A 14,532-nucleotide genomic window follows, 5' to 3' on the forward strand; every position below is an offset into this window, starting at 1 on the left:
TTCTGATGAAACCTCATGATCTGCCCATATGTACACAGCAAAGCCTCCTGTAAGACACTTAGCCAAACAGTCACGTAACAGACTGAAACTTTTTTACTTTGAACAATTTAATGACAGTCATTGTGTTAAACAATGTGATTATTCATTTCAAATCACATTTACACCACAAATACAATCCTCTGACGCAATGTCCAGTTGGACTGGTTGAAGTGTGTGTGTTTTAAGTACCTGAAGCATTTCCTGACCGCCCTGGCTCTGCTTTTGTTCTTCGGATCGGGACTGTTGAGCATTAAGTTTCACAGTGCCTGCAGGGAGGGTTCCTCTTCAGACAGGACTTTAGCTAAAGATTGTTTACAGTGGAGAGTTGGATTTCACGAGCGCTAAAACATTACAGATCTACTACAAAGGCTGTGATTTTCAGTAAACATCTTAAATATTGGTTTGTTATTCACACCAGGGTTATTATCATTAACTAAAATTATTTAAAAAAATTCTGTCAATTGAAATAAAGCTAAAATAAAATACATTTTAGATCAATATTAGAGAAACTTAAACTAAACGGAACTTATAAATAAACTGAAATAAGTTAAAGCAGTAAAATTGCTAACTGGGAATAAATACAAATTTAAAACTGAATGCTGACTAAAACTAAGACAAAAAATAAATATAAATAGTAATAAAATAAATAAAAGCACATAGCAAAATTACTTAAAATTAAACCAAATTTTAAATGAAAATATAAAAAATTAAATAAAATAATAGATATTAAAATAAAAGGTAATTTGAAATATTAATAAGAACTATAATAGTATAGAAATTTTACAAAAATATCACATCACACAAAGGTATTGCATGGCTTCACAAGACTTGGAGGACTATAGTGCACGAGTTGCATGGACTATTTTATTGTGCTTTTTGTCTTTTTTTGGAGCTTAAGAATTGACTTCACAAATTCATAAAAAAATCCGCTTGAACTGAAGAAATTCGTGAGGGTTTTGAACAAGATGTTTGTGGTATTCTTCATTCTCTTGGAAGAGTTATTTGTTCAATACAAGAAAGGAGTAGTTGGACACAAAGGAGTGTCCATCTGGAAGGGTGTGTGTGTGTTTAGAGGGAAGGGCAGCAGGTGTCTGTGGTTTATCAAATCAGATGTGGACTGATCTGGGATCAGTGAACTGTTCACGTCTGACCCCAGCAGCTCTAGCTCTCGTGTAAAGCCTTGTGCATGTGATGTGTCAGGACCAGCCCTCTCTCCACCCCCTCTCTCTCTCTCTTCACACACTCATGGCTCTGTTTGCTCAGCGGCAGCATGCGGAGCCTACAGTCACTCACCTCTCCTAAAATCCCTCGTTCTTTGCAGGGATGAACAGCTTATGTTCTCTGCTGTGCATCAAGTACAGGTAGGACAGACGAGACTCCCGCTGGCTTATCGGGTTGGTGTCCAAAACTCCGAGTTTTTGTAACTCTAAAAACAACCTTCTCTTGTTGTCTTTCTCTTTCTGTTTGTTTATTTTTACTGGATGTGGATTTTGTTTTTTACCTGCTTGTCTATTCTCTTGCAAAGTGAAAGAAAGAGGTAAAACCAGTTTACGACTCTCAAACTTGAAACAACTGCCAATAATTCGTCCTGACAGTCTGGGTTTCTATGTTTACCTTGTAATCTGGTGTGTTTTGTTCTAAATGGACTTCATACAGATGGGTTATAGACATTTAGTTTGAAAACGTGTGTATTGTAAATGTTTCACATTTGATTTTGGGAGTAAAAGTTTCTGGGTTTGGAGACAAAATTGTCAAAATCTGTATACAGTATTATTTAATTGATTTATTTACATTCATTAATTTATTAATTTAATTCATTGTAATTATATAAAATAATAATTTTATATTTTAGAATTATGATAAAATTGTTAAATATGAAAATTTTATTAAAATATTGTGTTTGATCATTATAATAAAAAAAGTTAAATGGTTTATTTTATGTGGAGAGTTTTGGTTAGGCTGTACCTTTTTGAATAATTTTAATATAAAAACAATAACTATGACTTTAAATATATGTGTGTCTATATATGAGGAATAGTTAAAAAAAAGAAAAATTAACTTTATCATTCACTCATTCAGATCGTTCCAAATCTCTATGACTTTCTTTCCTACGTGGGACACAAAAGGGGAAGTTTAGCAGAATGTTCAAGCTTGCTATTCACTACAACAGAAATACATAAAAGTATAACTAAAAAACAACTTTTTGCATTTCACAGTAGTATATATAAATTTGTACTGTAAACACATGAGAGTGAGAAAATGATAAGATTTGCATTTTTGTGAGCTATTTCTTTAAGCAAGCATGTATATTGAGGGTCTAGTGTTTGAAGTGTGGGGCTCTAATCTATGTTGTGAGTGTTTGATTTGTTCTTTGAAAAGAGAGTTCAAAGTTCATCTTGATCCTGTCATACGTACCCAACAGACTGTGTGTTTACTCTGGTGGGGATTGTCACCTAAACCACACCTCCTGGAAACGCGCTGAACGGCCATTACGTCACTTGACCATGTCTCCTTGTCTCTCTTCCACAGGAGGTGTTTCCAAACGGCTCATTTTTACGTTGAGGACAGTAACTCACCCAGAGTTGTGCCCAATGAGAGCATCCCAGTCATCCCCATCCCAGGTAGGTGTCATCTAACAGATCTCAGATCAGTCAAATGCTTTTATATGGCCTAAAGATACAATACACTGGAATCCAGTTACATAAGGAAGAGTTCATAGATAACAAGTGCTTTGATATGATCTAATGTCAATATGATTAAACAAAACATTGTAAGTGTATTTCTTTGTTGCTTACCTGTTGCATTATAGGTTAAAGGTTTGGATTACATAAGATTTTTAACAGTGCCAAGATTGAACAAACTGTGGCTGTCGCCTTAGCATATGTGTGTTTGTGTGGAATAGACCTTATCTCTGTGTTCTCTACAGACTGTTATTCTGTGCGATTAGTGTGGAATCTAAAAATCCATTTCTGCATTGATTTTGACATGAAGTGGCTATAATGACATTTTCAGCTTATGGGAAACAGGGAGTAAACCAGCTGTGTTCACAAGCATGAGGCGTTGGGCATAGTGCCACCTTGTGGTTGATTTCATCAATATTTTCTCTTTCTTATATTGTATGGTACTTACAGTTGCACTTTTACCATTTGAACAAACTCTTAGCCTACTAAATAGTAGACTTCCTCTCACACCATGTGTTGTAGAATGATACGTCAAATCCTTTGACTTTCTAACCTAACTGTTAATTTTTACCTGGTGGTCAATAAAATGGGTAAAAAGAATCTCATAGACTTGCATTAAAAGGAACTTCCCAAGCTATATCTAATTATTATAATTATATTATAGACTTGGGGGTGGCTCATTTGACTTGGGTCAGTAAACAACCACCCAGAACACCCTAGCACTGCCTAAAGGCCAATTCACTCCACACAGACAAACGCCAACAAACATGTTTGTTGGGTTTCGTCGGATCAGTGTATTACCCCTGACGCCGTCTGTTGGCGTTGGTCGGGCTTGGTTTTCACCCAGCTAAACATGTTCAGTTTGTTGGTGTCTGTTGGGACATCCTATTAATGCCCTGACAAATACCCACAGCACCCCAGTAACAACCTAGCAATGCTCTGACGACCACCCAAAAGTCTTTAACAACCACCAACAATACACAAGCAATGTCATGACAACCACTCATAACTACTCACAGCTAACTATTCCAATACCCTAGTAACCACTCATGATACTCCAGCAACTACCAAGCTAGGACCTAACAACCATCCTCAACACCCCATCAATATTCTGGCAACCAACTACAACACCCTATGAATGTCCTAGCAATCACCTAGCAATTCCCTGACAACCACCAACAGCACCCGAGCAAATGCCTAGCTAGCAATGCCCTGGCAACCACCTAGAAATGTCCTGACAACTACCTGCATCTACCCATTGCACCTTATCAACCACCCATAACATTCAAGCAACCACCAAGCAAAGACCTAGCACCCACTCACAACACCTTATCAACACCCTGGAAACCATCCACGACTCCCTATTAATGTCCTAGCAACAACTCGCAACACACCCTGGCAACCATCCTCACCACCCTTGCATCATGGCAGTGTGTTTTGCACATATGTGCACTAGGGATGCACCGATATGAAAAATTTTGCCAATACCGATAATACTTCATATTTGTGATGTATGAAAATATCTATCTATAAATAACAGGAACGTCTGTCTGTGTGTCTGTTATTCGCATATCTCTGAAACCGTTAGTCCGATGGATTTCAAACTTGACAGGTTTCCAAGTTTGAGGTTGTTTAGATTAGAAATGCAAAAGATATCGGTAAATATATCGGTAAAAGAAGCACTTAGAAAGTTGTGGTTTAAAAATAAACATTCTGACATAAACACTCTGTCAGCTAAACATTAAGTCAGCTACACTGTTCACTTCTGAATATTATATTTTATTCATGGCCATCATTTGTAGTAGCCTATTCACAAACTGTTTGCTCAAGCGTAGCGTTTTTTCGGAGTTCACTGTGTAGCTGCTCTCTGAATCATGTAGTTAAAATTTCCATATTTATTGTATGTCATTATGTCAGTATCAGTATTTGCTTTCTACCATGCACAAATAAAAATGTGACTGAACTTTTGCTGTTTAATTGTAACAATGAGCACTCAAACACACCAAACCAACAATTACTAAAAACGCACACAAAAACTGATATTGCACGGGCACTTTGCACTAGTACTTTATGATTACAAAAACAAAAGTCTCACCTTTAAAAGCCACATCCCAAGCATTATGATGTTCTCATTATAATTTTATGTAGCCTATATCACTTGTGCTGCACATGTTGCACTTAACTGCATTTACCTTTTTTGAAGTGATTCCAGTCATATTTCAAACAATTCAAAACCATCATGGAAACAATGCGCATCTGAAGTGTCTCAGCTGAAGGAAATAATCCATTATTTATCGACTTTAATATATTGGCCAAATTTTCTTATCTGGCCGAAAATAATAACTTAAAAAATTAACATATATCAGCCGATACCGATATGATGGTTGATATAATTGACTCTTTTCTGTAGCTACATAAGTCTAGCTGCTGTACCCATGACACTCGAAGGTTGGGAATCTTGAAATGGAGTTCCTGTTTTTAAGAAAAGGTTTTCTGAAATGGCTGGCCATGTCATGTTTACTGTAAACTGGATTGGATGAGTGTGAGCTACATTTAAGAGTTTGTTGAAAAAGAAAGAGTAGATGTTTTGAGAGAGCTGTTTAAGGGAATGTGGTCTTGTTAGGTTTGTTCAGGTCCGGGTTAGTCAGTGAAGTGAAACCCAGATATTAATGCAACGAGAGCCATTGATTTGCTCGGGCTTTCCCATAAGCACTTCATTGGAACCCATTTTCATTGTTGTGTGGTGGCACGACTCACAATAACGGTGGCACAGTGCCCTCAGTCCAATTTAGGCATCTGTGTTCCAGCTTGGCGAGGACTGGCCTCGGTATTTACAAAGATCCATTTATTGTGGACAGCAGTCTCTCTCTCTCTCCGCTGGCTCCGGCTCATATGGCGCTTTGAGTTCACTGTCCTTTCAAACATGGACACTTTCCTGCTAAATAGAGCCTTCAGTTTCTGGCTGAATTTCCCAGTTTGTTTCTGGCGTCAATGGATGCCAACATTTGTTTGTTAGCAGTATTCAGCTGTAGACACTTCAGGGAAAAGACAGAAGGTGCGTGAATCACCTTTATTAGTGTTAAAGGGATAGTTCACCCGAGAATGAAAATTAGCCCATGATTTACTCACCCTGAAGCCATCCTAGGTGTATCTGACATTCTTCTTTCAGATGAATACAATCAGAGTTATATAAAAAATGTCCATGTTCTTCCAAGCTTTATAATGGGAGTGAATGGGTGTATGTCTGTAGAAGTCCATCAAAGAGCATCCATCCATGATAAAAGTGCTCCACAGGTCTCCAGGGGTTAATAAAGGCCTTCTGAAGTGAAGCGATGCGATCGTCTAAGAAAAATATCCACATTTAAAACTTTATAGACTAAAATAAGTAGCTTCCGGTAGACGGGCACAAGTAGATTTACTCCAAAAGAGTAACAAAAGACTTACAAGTTGTAATGTGGAAAAAAAAATCAAATAAATTATTATACACTAAAAAGTTTGGGGTAGGTAAGATTTATTTTTAAAGAAATTAATAATTCTATTTAGAAAAGATGAAATTGAAATTGATGTTACAAAAGATTTATATTCCAAATAATTGCTGTTCTGTCAAGGCAACTCTCAGAGAGATTGGGATGGTAATGGATATAGCAATGTTAATGTATTTGGTCTGGTGTAATAGATCTGATACAGCGCTCCTGCTGCAGAGCAAGTACAGATATTTGCTACTGCTAATACATTGACAGATAGTATGGCTGTGAGTATGTAAGACATGCTGCTGCTGCAGTCTATCAATATGCTCAGAGATATGGCGTAAAAGAGTGTTCACTTATCTTAGATGTTGTTTTCAGATGCTTTCTGAAAGCGTGCTGCAGACCGCTAACAGCTAACAGCAACACTACCGGTAGTTGAATGTTGAGCCGCAGCTCATTGGCTGCTGATACAACATCAACCAATCAGCTGTGCTGTGTAGATGATGATGCGATCGCTACCAAATAAGTTAAGGACCTATCATCCTGCGCCATCTAGAGTTTCATGCCAGAAGACAAGGAGTCAAACGAAAACAGTCTTTATTAAATCCAATAATAATGAGTTAAAGATGCTTTCAAGCCATGTCGGAATTACCGTAATTGTGGGATTCTGACTTGTAAAATGCGTTCACGTCCTTACAAATTTCGGAGAGCTCCAACCTCTACCACATGACCTCTGAGCCACCTGACCGCTGCAGTTTCATTTTGGTTTTGTCACTGAAACGCATAATTTGAGCCAGAGGACATAAACAGTTCTGAGTAGAACGTCACATGTGGTCATCTTGTAATTACGGTAATTACAACATGATGTGAAAGCAGCATAAGAAGATAATACGAAATGTTTAGAAATAAATAAAATTTTAAAAATATATTAACCTAGACAACAGTAATTTTAAATTGTAATAATATTTTCTTAAAAATCTTACCAACCCCAAACTTTTAAACGGTAGTGTGTGTAATTATTATTATTTTTTTTATTATTTAATTGTGTTATTCTAAAAGGATTAAACAATTAAATCACACCATTATTATATAAATTATTGACAACGTGATTAGTAATCATACTTGTAGTAATAATAGTCATTACATTTTTATTGTTTTTTTTAACCATAATTATACATTTTAGTTGGTACTTTGTTACAACCAAATTAAAATGAAATGATTACAGGCTTTTTTTCGGTCTTGATTTGAGTGAAAGGTTTTATCGTGATATGGGTGTGTACGTGTGTGGTGTGTGTTTTTGGTATGTTTGTTTATTTTTCTCTTTACAGGCTTAATCGTGTGTATTTTAAACTCAAGACAGATTTGAGTGACAGTTTGTTGGCTTATTGTACGTGTCTGTGGGGCATGTGAATCCGGTCAGTTTTTTGGGGGTTTTCACCCTGACTGAAGTTGAACTGTCAACTAATTGAGTTGTTGATTATCTTGAATTAAAACACAGGTGCTGTCGTTAAGGATCAATGTACCAGCACTGGAAACACTTGTATGCTTCTTTTGCTGCCAAAATTTATAGTTAAATCTATTGTTGTTGTTCATGTTATGTGGATGCAGGAGGTGAACCCAAATGCAGACCGAGTGCGATGAACACAAGATTTATTGGTAACAAAACAGGAAAACAAAACCCACGAGGGGGCAAAACACAACTAGACTAGACAATGACTGTGTGTACAATAAACTGACAATTCTTCAAATAAACGTTCACAAAGACAAGACTCTACACTAAGTACTCACGGGTAAGATATGGCAAGGTATAGCAACATAGATTCGACAACATTCCGCATAAATAGGCAATGAACCGACACTAGACAGCAAACACAAGGGGATTAAATACCAAGAAACTAACGAGGGGAACAGGTGACGCTAACAAGGCAATCATGACTAAACAAGGATAACAAGGGGGCGGGGTTTCAAGACAAGCACATGGCCTAAACAACAGACCATGCGCTTGTACATAAAACATGGGTCTGTCATGATCCTGCCACAATACTAGAAGAATACAAGGACATGATGGCAGAATCATGACAGAACCCCCCCGCTTAAGGAGCGTCTTCCAGACGCTCAAAGGGACACGAAGCACAAGAAGGGTTGGAACGAGACAGACAAAAACCAACAAAACATGGAAAACACTAATAACGGCATACATGAATAAACAATAACAGGGTTAGGGTGAAACATCAAAAACAACAGACCATGCGCTTGTACATAAAACATGGGTCTGTCATGATCCTGCCACAATACTAGAAGAATACAAGGACATGATGGCAGAATCATGACAGAATCAATGCTCCAGAACTCCGATTCGGTGACCGCCATAGGCTCTGAAACTGCACCCTCGGCGGCAGGCTCGGGTGCAGCGCTCTCGGCGGCAGGCTCGGGTGCAGCGCTCTCGGCGGCAGGCTCGGGTGCAGCGCTCTCGGCGGCAGGCTCGGGTGCAGCGCTCTCGGCGGCAGGCTCGGGTGCAGCGCTCTCGGCGGCAGGCTCGGGTGCAGCGCTCTCGGCGGCAGGCTCGGGGATTGAGGGCAAGACAGGACGGACAGGGACTTCGAGGATCTTGACTAGACACGACAAATAATCGGATATGGTCCTGGCAGCTAAGATGAAAGGCATGTCATGTTGTGAGGAAAAAGACTGCAAAACTGCAAAGCTCTCACGGCAGGCTTCACTGCATCAGATCTCGCCCTCTCAACCGCAGGCTCAGGAGTCGCGCTTCCAGCAGCAGATACAGGACAAGCGTTCACAGATGCCGCCTCAGAAACAGCGGTCACAGCTGCAGACTCAGGAACAGCGCTTACTGTTGCAGCCTCATTAACAGCACTCGCGGCAGCAGAATCAGGAGAATATGGCGATGGGAAACAGGAAGCTCCCTTCCTTCTTCTCTTTGGCCGCGGGGCAATGGTCACAACAGGGCTCGCGATCGGCTGGCCGGGCTCAACGGAAGACGAAACGGGAACAGGGAAGACCACTTCTGTTTGGGTGAGGTCAGATAACGATGACTCCGAGGGGGAATCCCAAGAAACCCATCTCCCTCGTTTACCACGGAGGTCAGCGGGTGTGGAAGACGCCTCTGGAGTCGAAACGAGATGAGCCTGGTTCTCTAGCGTGACCACCGCTAATACGCGACCCTCCTGGATCACGGGCAGCGTGCCGGGTGAAGACGACATGGTGGGAGCCTGCGAATACTTCCTTGACAAGCAGGCCACCATATCCGGGAACGGGCGGCGAACCAGACTCTCCCGTTCAGCCAGAGAAGGCAGAACGTTTAGGCCCGCGATGAGGTAGCGATTTACTAGAATCTCAGGCAAGAAGAACCGCCTCTCCTCCGCGACCCGGGCGTACTGTCTCAAGGTCCGCTCACCCTGGGAAGGAAACGGAAGCTTTCAAATGCAGACAGAGTGTGATGAACACAAGGTTTATTGGTAACAAAACAGGAAAACAAAACCCACGAGGGGGCAAAACACGACTAGACTAGACAATGACTGTACAATAAACTGACAATTCTTCAAATAAACGTTCACAAAGACAAGACTCTACACTAAGTACTCACGGGTAAGATATGGCAAGGTATAGCAACATAGACAGATTCGACAACAGTCCACATAAATAGGCAATGAACCAACACAAGACAGCAAACACAAGGGGATTAAATACCAAGAAACTAACGAGGGGAACAGGTGACGCTAACAAGGCAATCATGACTAAACAAGGATAACAAGGGGGCGGGGTTTCAAGACGAGACAACACAAGCACATGGCCTAAACAACAGACCATGCGCTTGTACATAAAACATGGGTCTGTCATGATCCTGCCACAATACTAGAAGAATACAAGGACATGATGGCAGAATCATGACAGTGCATCTTTCAAAAATGTGACACAGCATCAAAAATTATAATATTTTTGCTAATATTATCTATGCCAAAATATTCCCTCAATGCCACAATCACAATTTGAAAATTGAAAATCTAAAATTTAATTGAAAGGAACAGCATATACGTTATTGTATAATTGTATAAAATATTGAATAACAATTATATTAATAATTGTATTTATTGGTAAATCATTTTTATTTATCTTTTGTTTGTTGTTTTAGCCAAAATAATTAACACTGAAAATGAATAAAGGTCAAAATATTCTATATTTTTAATAGGCATACTAACTTCACTTTGATGGTAATTTGCTGTTTTCTTATAATAAGACAACAAAGGCGAAATGCATCTCTTTTTTGTGTCTGTTTCAGATGATATGGAGGCCATCCCTGTTAAACAGTTTATCAAGCATGTATCAGAACTCTACTCCAACAACCAACACGGCTTCTCGGAAGATTTTGAGGTAAGATCTGCACACACACGCACAATTTACAAGTGTGTCCCGTCTCTATATCTCTTCGCTCTCAGCAAACTCCCTCAGACTTTTGTAAACAGAGGTCCCATCTCATGTGGTTCCTCGGCCTCGCTGCAGTGGTTCTGTTGACAGGTTCTGGTGTGTGTCTGAGAACAGCTGGGCCGGGATCCCTCCGCAGATGCTGCTTTCTGCCAGGTGTCTGTACAGGACAAGCCAGTTGAACTCAGCCTGTGTGAGAATGAATTAGGCCATCTGAACATTGGCATCTTTTTCACACCGAGTTTGGACTCTCTCTGGTGTGTGTGTGTGTGTGTGTGTGTGTGTGTGTGTGTGTGTGTGTGTGTGTGTGTGTGTGTGTGTGTGTGTGTGTGTGTGTGTGTGTGTGTGTGTGTGTGTGTGTGTGTGTGTGTGTGTGTGTGTGTGTGTGTTAGTGCGGCGCACAAGCCAGAAAACCACAACAACATTCTGTCCGACTAATGTGATGGCAGTTTGTACAAGGATGACTGGTAATCAGTTAACAATTGAGTTCTGGGCCACAGCGTCTGCTTCTGCTTTCAGTTGCACAGGTGAATATCAATGAACGATCTAAAACGTTTGGCAAACGATGATCGCCTGCAGGTCAGAGCTGTGCACACACACATGCTGGGTTTATTGTGTCCTCTGTGGATCAGGATTCTGATAGCTTTGGCCGTGCCCACATTACTAAATTTTTGCTCAGATGCGTTTGCTGTTGCAGACAAATGTTTGAGGTCTTAGCCAAAATTGATATTTTCACCAATCATGGATGATTTTGGTATAAGCAGTTCAGCGATGAAATCTGGGCCGGTCTTCAGTTGAAAATATGCACCACAAACAGTACCTGCTTTTATTTATTTTTATTTAATTTTACGAGCTTGCTTAATGATTTATTTATTCTTTCATTTAATTTAATTTTATAATAAATATTAAGATTATATTGGGCAAAAATACTCCACAAATTATAATTTTTTTTTTTTTTGTAAAATCATTTCTTTATGTATAAATTATACAGATTTTGCTTAAATCTGTGGCCTGGCTAATTTTAAGTAGTTTAGTTCAAAGTTAATCTTATATTTAAAACATTTAAAATAAAAAACGAATATATATTTAAAAATTCATTTTGGAAGTTAAATTAAATTAAATTAAATTATTAATAGCTTGCTATGATAGGTTGGAAAAACTCTTTAAGTAGTTTAGTTCAAAGTTAATCTTATAAATAAAACATTAAAAATTTAAACGATTATATATTCAAAGATTCATTTTGGAAGTTTAAATTAAATTAAATTAAAAGCATGTTTTATTTGGTTAGAAAAAAAAATCCCAATAAAAGCAAAAATGTCCAAAAGATGGGGAAATGTAATTTCATAAACATTAATTTCTGACACTGATAAATTGCAAATAGCCAGCTGCTTGTTTTTTAGTCAGTTTGCATGGACAGTTGTCCATTTCTCACAATTTTGTATTTACGTGACAACTCAATTTTGCTACCTTAATTGTTCAAAATATAGTTCTTTAATTAATCAAAATATCAAATAAAACTTTGAATTGAGTGACAGCCCTATTGTTTTTGCCACGCACCTGTTAGTAAATACAGTTGTCAGTCCAGAACATTGTGTGAATGTAGCTTATGTCTGTTGTGTTTGTCAAAATGGAAAGGAAAATCTTTGAACTTAGTTTCAAAGTAGGTCTATACTTTCCCTCGTTCGGAGAAGAGAAATGAGTGGAGGAGAGAAGGGGAGGTGTGTGGGCCACTAAGGTTCCTCTGAGGGCCTCACTTGGCCACTTTGTTCCTCAGAGAGTGTGTGCCTGCGCTCATGTGGGCTTGATGGACATTGGGAAGTGGTTCCAGGGGGGTTTCTGGTGCTGTTTCCTCTCAATGGATTCCTCTGTGGTTCCTGACCCCTCTCTCTCGCCTCCACTACTCGAGCAGAGAAGAAGAGGGAGGACAGCTGAGCCAAACCCCCCTTTGGACGGAGCCCCCAGGCCCCTGACAAGTGGCTTTGTGCAACTGGGGCCGAAACAAGAAGCAGTGGCTGGGGTGGCAGTGATCATGAGTGATCATGAGAGCCAGGAAGGACAGGAGGGGCACAGGGATTATATGCGGCCCGGGCATGAGGGGCTAAGAGGGGGGAGAAAACTGACTCAAAGGGAAAAAGGGAAGAGGACACTTGAAGAAGTTTGGCATTCCGCTGAAAACGAGAGAGGAGTGAATGGAGAACACCAGAGAGGAAGACAGAGTCTGAGAAAAACAGTGGAGGACATGCTTATTTCCTTTTGTAGTTTTATTGTAGTTTTGTGTGATTTATTTTGTTTTAATGCTGTAAGATTCTTTAAAGACAACATAAAATCAATCATTTTATCTTTTATAAAAATGTGATTGGTTCCTTGACCCTGTTTTATGATAATATCAACTCTTTTAAGATGTTATTATTTAATTGATGTTTTTACTAAGATAGAATTACCAAATAATGTAATAGCCTAACAACATAATAACTGCACAGCTAAGTAGCAATTTAGAAATTATTGTTGTAGGTAATACAGCCTTTCAAATGTCTTAGCAACAAAAAACAACTTAATTTTATTCTGGTCAGTGTTAATGGAATAGTAAATAGCAAATAATGAATAAGCTAACAATGTTTAGTTCCCAAAACATTCTCAGAAACTTCCAAAATGTACATTTTTAAAGGGGTTATTATTTTTATATATTCATTGAGGTTCACTTTATAATGTTAATAAACGGAAGATGGATGGATGGACGTCAATAATCAATACTATACAAACAATGCCTAGTTTTGATCTTTTGCTTAATTTAATACAAATAATCCAAGCACATCATCATCATCATCATCATGTGGAGGATTGAATTAATATGTAATATTGAATTTGTTCATTAAGATGTAAGAATTTCCTAGATCATACCTATCACTGTACCACAGTAACCCCTCAGCACCAGACACTGATTCAATTATTCCAAATAAAAAGGACTTTAACCCATTCTAGAGGTTTTCAATTGGACATTTATTCACAGACATCAAAAAAATAATAAACAAATATTTGATATTTACTAAGATAACATTACATTATTTTCTTGACACTGAATTGTACAGTTTAGCATGGACTTGGACATTTGGTCAATAAAAAAACGTCTCTGTTGTCTTGATGTTCTCTTCATGTTAACCATTGAGAAACTGTACATCGAGATTGACTTTCAGCCTTCTCGTTCATCATCTCATTTCCCAGCAGGCTTCATGTTTACGTGTTTTGCATTCCGATCATGGAAAGCACACTTTTCATCATCCAATCAGTTCCCAATGTAACTGTTTTCTTTTTGAATACTTTTTCACTTAAGGAAGTAAAATGGGTTAGTTAATGGGTTGTTCATGCTGACTTTAAAGAAAAAAACACCAGCATCACATATGACATCACAGGTCACATGAATAGAATTGACAGTGGTGGACCATCCTCACATGCTGACTTTATCCTGTGACCTTATGTGAAGTAGCAGCTCTTCTCAGAATGTGAGCGGGGTTAGTTCAGGTAACCAGAAACAAACACAGTGTGTGTGTGTGTGTGTGTGTGTGTGTGTGTGTGTGTGTGTGTGTGTGTGTGTGTGTGTGTGTGTGTGTGTGTGTGTGTGTGTGTGTGTGTGTGTGTGTGTGTGTGTGTGTGTGTGTGTGTGTGTGTGTGTGTGTGTGTGTGTGTGTGTGTGTGTGTGTGTGTGTGTGTGTGTGTGTGTGTGTGTGTGTGTGTGTGTGTGTGTGTGTAAATCATCTTGTGGTTTAAAACGACCGTGTCCACACATCCTCCAAACACACAAACTAATGCACACGCTGCCAATTCTTGTTTCCTGGTACGTCAATTAAATTGTAAACTTCAACGTTTTTGTTGTTAACAGACTGCGTCATGTGTTCGTGTGTTTACTGAGAGAT

General features: G+C 39.0%; 1 protein-coding gene across 1 annotated transcript in view; it reads left to right on the forward strand.

Annotated features, from left to right (window-relative positions):
• Positions 1 to 14,532, forward strand: part of ptprga (protein tyrosine phosphatase receptor type Ga) — a 290,375-nt gene that overhangs the window by 259,674 nt on the left and 16,169 nt on the right. The window contains exons 14-15 of the mRNA XM_077202673.1: positions 2,569 to 2,660; positions 10,482 to 10,573. Of these exons, the coding sequence (XP_077058788.1) occupies positions 2,569 to 2,660; positions 10,482 to 10,573 (184 nt within the window). The remainder of the gene's footprint in view (positions 1 to 2,568; positions 2,661 to 10,481; positions 10,574 to 14,532) is intronic.

This window comes from Siphateles boraxobius, unplaced genomic scaffold, assembly GCF_051911475.1.
Source record: "Siphateles boraxobius isolate OS27281-9 unplaced genomic scaffold, OSU_SipBor_1 5, whole genome shotgun sequence".
Classification (NCBI taxonomy): domain Eukaryota; kingdom Metazoa; phylum Chordata; class Actinopteri; order Cypriniformes; family Leuciscidae; genus Siphateles; species Siphateles boraxobius.